General features: G+C 35.1%; 1 protein-coding gene across 1 annotated transcript; it reads right to left on the bottom strand.

Moving 5' to 3' along the window:
* Positions 1 to 1,798: 1,798 nt before the first annotated feature.
* Positions 1,799 to 10,107, bottom strand: LOC123667813. The gene is made up of 9 exons (XM_045601651.1): positions 10,029 to 10,107; positions 8,999 to 9,163; positions 8,260 to 8,429; positions 7,284 to 7,413; positions 6,790 to 6,931; positions 5,270 to 5,361; positions 3,437 to 3,578; positions 2,888 to 3,084; positions 1,799 to 2,215 (listed from the first exon to the last, which is right to left on the bottom strand). Exons 1-9 carry the CDS (start codon positions 10,105 to 10,107, stop codon positions 2,094 to 2,096), a joined length of 1,239 nt encoding a protein of 412 aa, XP_045457607.1. The 3' UTR covers positions 1,799 to 2,093.
* Between the last annotated feature and the right edge of the window lie 373 nt (positions 10,108 to 10,480).

Here is a 10,480-nt window from a genome sequence, read left to right as displayed (position 1 = left end):
TATAGTTTTTATATATTTTATTCATTCAATAAAGTTGAAGTTAACAATTCGATTCATTTTTACATGACTTGTTGATGTAAATTAAACTAAAATTATATTTGTGAGAAAAAAAAAATAAATTTTATTATTATTATTAAGACAACGAACATATCTCCTATCTTTTAAATAATTTTTATATATAATGTGAAATATATAAGGTTATCATATATGATCTTTGTGTAGTCAATACTGAATATTATCTAGTTGGTATGTTTTATGTAAATATGAGTTATGTAGTGGCAGTGTCGTAGTGAAGCATATGTATATAATGTTTATATACTGTTATACTTGTAATAATTATGTAAAACCTGTCTTTAAATACTTGATAATGAGTAGGTTTTGAACCAAATTCAAGGAGGTTCACAATTTGACTGTATTTTTTTGTGCTACTTTTTGTTTATCAGAAGCTGGTGCTTGTCAGGTCACACTACAATTTAATCAAGATCTAACACTAATAATGTTATATTAAACACTAATAACGTTATATTACTTGTCGATGTATAATAATTAAAGTTGTTTTTATTTTATTTTCAAGGCAACTATATTATATATATATATATTTTTTGTATTTAAAGCTTAGGATGTTGAAATATAGTTAATGATTAGTCAAGTCTTTATTGATTTCTCAAGTGATACATTATTCGTAATGGCTAAATCATTCTAATAAAGTTAATACAAAAGTTATGATTATATTATAGTATTTTGACTAAAAAATCATATTTCATCAAGGATTAATTGCGTAATAAAATATACATCTTCACTACGACACTAAAGACAACGCATTTAATGTTATGTTAATGATAAAATCAACGATTTTTTATTGAAACGAAATAAATTTTTATACAGACAAAATGTATTTTTATCGAACCTTTATTTTACTTACTAGCTTCTGCGAATCCCGAAAACCCGATTTTGAAATATTCTTCATTGGTGCTCCGCTCGTATTGGCCTTAGCGTGATCATATACAGCCAATAGCCTTCCTCGATAAATGGGCTATTTAAAACTGAAAGAGTTTTTCAAATCGGAACAGTAGTTCCTGAGATTAGCGCGTTCAAACAAACAAACTCTTCAGCTTTATAATATTAGTATAGATTAAAGATTTTTTTCCCTAGAATTATTATAATTGGGTTTTATTTCGTCTTTGTCATTTTCAGAATTTCAGGCGATTAATTATTTATTCTTCTTCTTTAGAGTTAATGGCTTTAATTAGTGCCAAATGAGCATAAATGATTTCGCCAATGTCACTTAGGAAAACTTCGCTCATAACAAATATGTTTGGTTTGTTATTGATATTTGTTTTTTTAGAATTACTTACATTTTGTGTTTTGTTAATATAAAAAGTATGTCAACGCATTTATTCAATGTTAATATTTGATGTGTTTTTTCATGCACATTAATATTATTATGTATATTATTATTCTTATATTAGAAAAAAAAGTGTATGTGTCAGCTTCGACGCACGACTGGAGTTTATTCCTTCAGATCGTTTTTCTAAATAGGCATAAAAAGGCTTATGAGTCTAAGAAAAATATTAATACCATATCAAATGGTAGATAAACGAATTAAATAACGCCATCTATGGCGCACAAAAACGTAACGATTCTTTCAGCAGATTTTACTTTTCATATTTTTTTCATACCGAACTCTAATTAACTCTAAAAACAAATTCTAACCGTAAATCATTAATATTCATATATCTTTTTAAGGGTTTATGTTCTAAGAATTTAAGGAAAGGTTGATATAAAATAAACATACAAATAATATAAAACTGAAACGTTTTATTCATGTATAAACTATTCGAAATTTATAATAAATGCATTTCTGGCCTACAGTCAATACATTACTTATATTAATACAGTCTTGCATCAAGCACGTTTTAAAATAATTATTACATTACAATTCACAAAAAAATCCTTTGAGCAATAAAAATAATAAAATTTACAAAAAAAAAAAAATTAAAAAAAACACACCAACGATTCATATAAACAAGCATGAATCAGTCGACAATCGTTCTCATTGTCACGCGATTCATATGAATCAGTTAATCTATGACTTATTTCTTAGTGTAACAGTTATTTAGTACGTTGTAGTTGAATCGGAAACCGGCTTCATTTATATCTTGTGTAACTAAATTGTCGCTGTGAAAGTATACGTACAGGGGACCGGGGGGTGTAGCTGGAACAAATTAATTTGAATTAATAAATAGGTATGTCATATAAAATTTTCAATAATTACGCTGCGTTACTCATCACCAGACATTGTCCACATGTGTGTAAATGGTCATAGATTTTATCTTGAATTTTATTTTCGTAAGATTTTCGCATGAACTAATACGTCTTCTCTTCTAGTTTTACTAGGCTAGGTAAGGCTACTTTTACCGCAATAAGTTGAACTCTAAGTTGGAATTTATATAATTGTCTTCTTTATGTGGCTATACTGACACTGCGTGTTTCACAACTGCTCATTTTACTTTCCTCCCGAGAAAATGATTTGGGGGTTGGCTATTTCCACCATGTTTTCCATTGCTAGTATGTTTATGTTAGAAGGAAAGTTCCCACGATATGTTACTTCATCATTAACAAAAAAAAAAAAAATTAAGACAAACCACCACCACACCGCCTTAATAATGCCAAATAGTCAATTACTTTATGGTCGAGTTTAAGGTCAAGGTGGAATATAAGCCTCGAGTGATAAGAATTAGACAGAAAGAGAAATAAATATAACTATTAATTTAGTTTGACTTCGGAATTAATGTCATTAATAACTTGGAAGTCAGACCAATCATCATCGTATCATCAAGATCGTAAATATTTTCGATATGGTACTTCACAGTAATTTAATACGTACATGCAATAATCTGATTAGAAGCACTTCCTCCGCAAAACTTGGATCCTCTAAGACCGTCAGCGGTTTCCGCTTCCGGGATGAAGAGGTAGTCTTCTGATTGAGCGAAGCCCTGGGTGATGGGGTTCACTTGACAATCCGTGTCCAGGTAAAGATTTGAATCATCGTGGTAGGCCATTTCGAAGCTTGCTGCTGTTAACCTGAAATGATATGATGATGATATTCCTGATATATAAGATGATGTACCACTTTTCAGAGAAGAAGACTCTGCCCAGCTGTGAGATAAGCAGGTTGAATCGGTTCAGCTGATTCTAATCTTGATGAGAGTAATTTAGGTTTGCAAGATAGACAAAGTCAACAAAAACAAAAATCTTAGTAAGTGTTTAGTAAAATTGCCAAATAACCCAATTCATACGACTTTATGGTCCAATATTGGAAAATTCATGATTTAATGATTATTATTATTGAATTATTTATTCTGAATCCCTAAATTCATAATTATATAATGCATATTGGTGTAACTGTTTCAAAAAATCTCGTAAATTAACTCACTTGATACCGCAAACGTCTGAGCTACGTTTGAAGCAAGTAGCGTAAGCCATGTTAGCGATGTAGGGCCCGGCTCCACGGTTGTAGTTAAACGATTCAAAGAAACCGGCGCGGTCCGGGTAGTATTGTAAGCATCCGGGGGGCGCTGAAAGTTAAGAATGATATTAGTATACATGTACAGATATTGATTTTATATAGATTTTACATAACATCAGCCTATCGCAGTCCACTACTGGACATAGGCCTCCATAAGTTCGAACCAAAAATGGCGTGAACGTGTGTTATGTGTTTTGCTCATAGTCACCACGCTGGGCAGGCGGGTTGGTGACCGCAGGGCTGGCTTTGTCGCACCGAAGACGCTGCTGCCCATATAGGCCTGTGTATTTCAAAGCCAGTAGTTGGATGGTTATCCCGCCATCGGTCGGCTTTTTAAGTTCCAAGGTGGTAGTGGAACTGTGTTATCCCTTATTCCTCTGTTAAGACACCCACGGGAAGAGAGGGAGTGGCTATATTCTTACTGCCGTAACCACACAGCAAAGAAAAAGGAAAGGGGTACGATAAAATAAATATGGCCATGTTGGTAAATTGAGTAAAACCAAAAATGATTTATCCTAAATGTGAGAGGGAGACCTATGCCCAACAGTAGGATTTTACAGGCTGGATATGAAGTCATTTATTTAATATCAATAATTCTACTAGATTAGGTTTTATATTAATAATACTAGTGTACTCGTGTGTTTTTTTAACTTTTTCCAATGGACTGGATCGATTTTTTGCTGTTATTGGGTTTTTTGTACACTACTAGGGTGTCAAACAAGCTAACGGTTCGATTATCGGTGATTACAGTAGCATTAAATCGTTGACAAATCCAGGATTATCAACCCTATTCCCGCTGTCGACACAGCGCATCGCCAGGAGCCATAGCTAACTTACTCACATGTCTTTTACTCAAACATTCTGCTGTAAACTACCTCAATATTAGATTTTGCCTTTGGAAGTCAACTTCTCATCATAGCGAGAGTATGATGGACGTAGATCTATCAAAATAGACTTAATAACAATTGTTATTATGACGACGCGTTAGTACAGCGGTCATAGTACTGGTTGTTGCGCTGGCGGTCGCGCGTTCGATCACGGCAGACAGTTGTATTGGCCATATAGATGTTCGCCGTGGTCTTTGCGTTTGTGCTCCTGTATTGTGTTTCCGGACCCCCGTCACGGGAGAAAATTCTAATGGGGGCCCGTCGAGTGTGAAGCGTTTATAATGTTTCTTATTATATTGGAATTCAACAATACGTAATGTTATTGTGGTGGTGTGAAGAATCACGTCCGCCATCGCAAAGGGAGGATCCTCCGACCAGACGGTTATTGTGTCTGGTGGGCTAACGCCGCGACGATTGTTGTCGGGTTCTTTTTTTTTATGTCACTAGGTCGGCAAACAAGCGTACCTCACCTGATGGTAAGCGATTACCGTAGCTTATAGACGCCTGCAACACCAGAAGCATCGCAAGCGCGTTACCGACCCAATTCCCCAATCCCCCCAGGAGCTCTGGTCACTTTACTCACCAACAGGAACACAATACTGCTTGAAAACAGTATTATTTAGCTGTGATCTTCTGTAAGGTGTCGTACTACCCCAGTCGGGCTGCTCCATATTTTGAGCAGGAAATTCCTGCTATGCCCTACCTCAGTTTAGTATTTTATATATACTCATTCACTTTGAAAATTCTGATAGCGCGATGTAGCATATGTCAGTTTTATCTAATTACGTAGTTAGTATGTTGCGCGATAGATGTCGCCACATTGTTAAACACGTATGTACAGCTTATAACATACCGATTAAATACTCATCACGGTCAGCTGTGCTGGTGAAGGGCGTAGCTGGCAGGGACGCCGTGATGGCGTCCAAGAGTCCATCCCGGTATTTACTGTAACAAAGTAAGAAATGTTAATTTCGATTATGTGATTTATTACACCGTATTTATTTAGCTGAAATAGTTGTCTCCATAACCACATTCTTTGTACTAGTTTTATATTATTTTTTTTAAATGTTAAGAATTCTTTTATTTTTTATTATTTAAACAATTAAAAATTTTTTATTCAGATTTGCTTTTTATTATAATTCCAAATATTTACATAATTATTCAAAATAAGACTAGTGTGATATATGACCAGATTATTTTTATTTCAATATTAGCATTCTTTCTTTAATTATTGTTATATTTTATATACAATGCGAATAATTGTCTTTTAGCAGCAGCTTTGTCAAGTGTGCAATAGCCCTGTGGAAAAAATCTCATAAAACATGGACAAATTCAGACCAAATTCTCATACCGAGTTATGAGAGTCTACGAGATCTCTTATGTTCTCATAACTTGATATGAGGATTTGGTCTGCATTTGTCCATGTTTTATTAGATGTTTTCCATAGGGAGACTAACACCCGTAAAAGAAGAAATACAAATAACTATATATAATAATGGAGCTACCGGAAACTGAAGCCCACAATTTCTGCCGCGGACTTATAAGAGTTTTGGAACGACAATCTATGTAAAATTGCTGGTGTAGGCTGGATGAGAATAGCGAGAATAGCAAAAAACCGAGATATCTGGCGCGAACTTGGGGAGGTCTATGTCCAGCAGTGGACAACAATAGGCTGAACTGACTGACATATAATAAATATACCATATAAACCTTTACCGAGCACTCAGTCAAAGGTAAGCAAGATAATGTTTGTGGTAGGTAACAGCCGACTAATCTTTGGCGTCATATCTTTTTAACCGACTTAAAAAAAAAGGAGGAGGTTACCCAATTCGACCGTATATATTTTTTTTATGTATTTTCGGGGATATTTTGTAATATCGGGGATCCGTCGTTTATGAACCAATTTAATCATTCTTTTTTTGTCGGAAAGGAGATATCCCTTGTGTGGTACTATGATAAGGAAACCAGGATCTGATGATGGGATCCCAGAGAAATCGATGGAAACTCGAAAATCTGCATAGCTTTTTACTGGGTGTACCGATTTTGATAATTTTTAATTTAATCGAAAGCCGATGTTTATCATGTGGTCACATTTAAATTTCATCGAGATCTGATTACAACTTTTGGAGTAATGTTTGATAATGCGTATTTATTTGACTAATTTTTCATCTACCTACGTTGTATTACTTGTCGATATAATTGAAGTCGGTTTTTTTCATTGACATAAACATATAGATAATAAATATATAAATAAATAATTATACATATTACACTCAGACTCGGTGCGGGAATCGAAACCACAAACCTCGAAGCAGAAAGCTAGGTCACTGCAAAATGCGTCACCGGGATAGTCGAATTATGTCAACAGCTTACCCTAAAGTATTAAAGCACTCGAGCTGTGTAACTTTAAGCTTCCACGTAGCTTGCGGCAGGTTGGGCTGCGAGACGCGGTCAGCCAGCTTGAAGTTCAATCTGATTGAGCGACTGTTTGTTGATGCGTTCACTCGCACGTACACTAGAGAAAAATAAGTGGATTTACATTTATACTTTCATTGAGTTATTGTTAGTAATTAATTAATAAATAAAGAAACACGTGATTTTGATGGCTCCCAGTCTGGACATGGCAGCAATTATCTTAGAAGTGAGGCAGAAGAATGAAAAACAAGATTTATGTAATCACAGTCAAACAAGCGAGTTTGACGCCGAAATATCGGGTGTTTCAAAATAATAACCGCGGTCATTGTCATGCTAATAACATTTTTAATAATAAAAAAGTTGTTCAACACAAAAAATCAGACATCAAATTTATATTTATTAACAAGGCTTTATAAAGTTTTTGAAACAATCATACTATAATCGTAACTCACTGTGTTGACCGCTGTTGTCACCACACAATGATGGTAGAACATCCGAGTTGGCGTGTAGGTTCGTCACCTGGAAGATGTCGTTCTTGCACGAGTAGCCTGGACGGTGGGTGACATTCTCGACCGCTTCAACCTGAGGGAAAATAGTAAGATAGAGATACTAGAGGGATATCATTCTGTAACGTATTCAGTCTGCTGCATCATCACACTGCTGCTCTTCCTCCATGTAGGAGAAGGATTGGAGCCTAATCCACGCTGATCCATTCATCATTACAACCTAAACAGTCCACTGCTGGACATAGGCCTCCACAAGTTTACGCCAAAAATTCTTCTTTAGTTCCAAGGTGGTTGTGGAACCTTGCTATCCCTTAGTCGCCTCTTACGACACCCACGGGAAGAGAGGGGGTGGCTAAATTCTTTAGTGCCGTAGCCACGCAGCACAGCAGCTGATCCATTATTCCACGCGTATTTATGATAACAACCGGGATCGACGGCTTAACGTGTTCTCCGAGGCTCGATAGGGACTCACACAGACTCACAAAGACAGCTATCAAACCCGGAAAGAAATATTTGAACAAATACAAATGCCAATTACGAGGGGGAATCGAACCAGCAAATTGTCGGTGTTTTAGGTGACTACTCGCATCACTAAACCAAAGCGGAGTTGTCATTCTGCAAGCATAGAACAAAAAAGGTCCTGTAAGAAGGTATTACTTAATAGTCTAAGATCCGAACTAGACAAATCATTATATCTACTTCTCCGTGGTATATAAATCTCGAAAATGGTTGGCTAGAAAATTCCTGGCCAGGCTTATACTCGCTTACCATTCAACTAGATTTTAATTAGACAATCAAAAGTTATTTTATTCAAATACAACTCCATAGCGCTTTTGAATAGTTATTGTATAAATTAAAATCATATTTGTTTTTTATTAAATTAATCATAGTGTCACCGATTATACCATAAAATAGAGCTTACGGTGGTAGGTGGAGCGAGATTGAAAGTTTCGAAGTCAATCCTCATCTGGCAGACGTTATTATTGTTGATCTCGATGTTGTACGAACACTCCAGGCCCGATGACTCCTTGTTCAGGGGTGGGTTGATGAAGACAGCCACCTTTGTATTCGTTCGTATGTCACAGGCGTTCACTATAAATAAGTGATGGTGTTAATTATTATTTAATAATTGGGGTCTGTGTTTGCGATTGCAAATAAAGTTTATCTGGCACATAAGTCACTGATATCCTTTATCAATAGAAGGAAAAGAGTTATATGGTAAGATATATGTTATTTTGACTAATGCACATTTTTGCATTTACAGATTACGATTAAAAATATCTGGAAGAAAATGAGGACTTTTTATATATCAGGTAGTTTCAAAGCTCAACCTATCCAAGAACATTAGACTAGTGATCAGGATAATTAATTTTTATTAATCGTTACTATCGTTAGTGTATAATTAATTTATTAATATTGAAATCTAACAAAACGTATTTGTAAGCTTAAATACTTAGTTCTAATCATTATTTGTACATTGACATGAAAATATTTGCCTGATTTTAAAATATTTTGCTACATTTTTAAGATACATTCCTGGCAAAGACAACAGAAGTTGCAATTTATTTGGTGGATAAGACCTAGCTATTAGATAATTTATCCCCAGTTGAAATCAGCGCAAATCCTTTAGCCATGTTTTGTCTCAAGTTATTACTACTCACATGAACAGCAAGTAGCGAAGACCCCACAGAATCCAATCGCCTTCCCCCCCTGCGTGTTGCACTGGTTCCTTGATAAGCAGACACCCCCCGTGGACCTATCAGACCCGAGACAGGGTTCTCCATTGCCGATGGTGAAGATGCTGCCTGGACCGTTCTGACGGGGCGCTGGTGAAGAGATAATTTGATTAAATTTTACGTTATTGACACAGGGCACAGCTGGAAATGTTTTGCTCAAAATCTGGAGCAGCCCGACTGGGGAAGTACCTCGACCTTAAAGAAGATCACAGCTACATAGCACTGATCTTTAGCAGTGCTGTGTCCCTGTGGTGAGTAAAGTGGCCAGAGCTTGCGATGCTTCTGGTGTTGCAGGCGTCTGTAGGCAACGGTAACCGCTTACCATCTGAGGAGAAATAAGCTTGTTTGCCGGCTTAGTCGTATAAGAAATATGTTTGTATTTTTAACCCCAGACGCAAAAAGAGGGGTGTTATAATTTTGATACCAATGTCTATCTGTGGCAACGTAGCTCTTAAACGGATTGACCGATTTTGAAGTGTATTTCCTTGCGAAAGAACCACTTCTTAACTAGGTTTGGTTAAAATCGATCCAGTAGTTTCTAGTAGTGAGTTTTATAATGTAAGGTATTAAAAAAATGGTATTATATAATACTACTTACTATACTGTCGGTGTTTTATAATTTATTTATGTGATATTTTTTTATCAAATAAGTAAGTCACTGAGTATGGGACTGACATTTTCAGCCTTGCTGTGAAAAGTCCCAAAAGTAAAATAGAAAAAAAAAACATTGAATCTTAAGTCCCTTAAAAATGTAGAGATGAAATTTAGCCTATCATTAACTCCTTCTTTAAAAAATTCAGTTTATCACTACTCAAATTAATTTATGTGGGTGCAGTTAGCTCGATGCACCTGTCGGACCGTCTACTCGCAAATACACAATATTTTATTAAATGGTTCATATTAAAGTTGTATAAGTTTTAACGACATCTATTATGCAATAGCGAAATTAACATACTCCGAAACACATCCTGTGCGGTTGTGTATTGAACTACTGCGAACAGCAATAATATTCTGACATGTTTAATGAGCGCCATCTCTTGATCTTTACCTGAAACAAAACATCTATATGTAAAAAGATATTTAATGATATATATAGTTGTTTGAGTGAAACCAGCTAAATACTATCTACATACGTATAATTATATATTTAAAATACAATTTTGTTTTGTTTTATTTTTTATAATAGCGGATACAGTGGTTTGGTCTGAAAACAAAATAAAACCGAATTAATTTTACATTGAAAGTACTCTACTATACTCATTATTAGGGATAACTCAAAAATTACTTATCAAATCTTTCTCCAAATTAAACAGGAGTCACACGAAAAACATCAGCTTTCGAATAAAAAAATTAATCATCAAAATCGGTACACTCAATCAAAAGTTATGACGTGACACTAATAAAAAA

This window comes from Melitaea cinxia, chromosome 29 (genome assembly GCF_905220565.1).
Source record: "Melitaea cinxia chromosome 29, ilMelCinx1.1, whole genome shotgun sequence".
Taxonomy (NCBI): Eukaryota; Metazoa; Arthropoda; class Insecta; order Lepidoptera; family Nymphalidae; genus Melitaea; species Melitaea cinxia.
The sequence above is the reverse complement of the archived record's forward strand: the minus strand, read 5'-3'. Positions and strand labels throughout refer to the sequence as shown.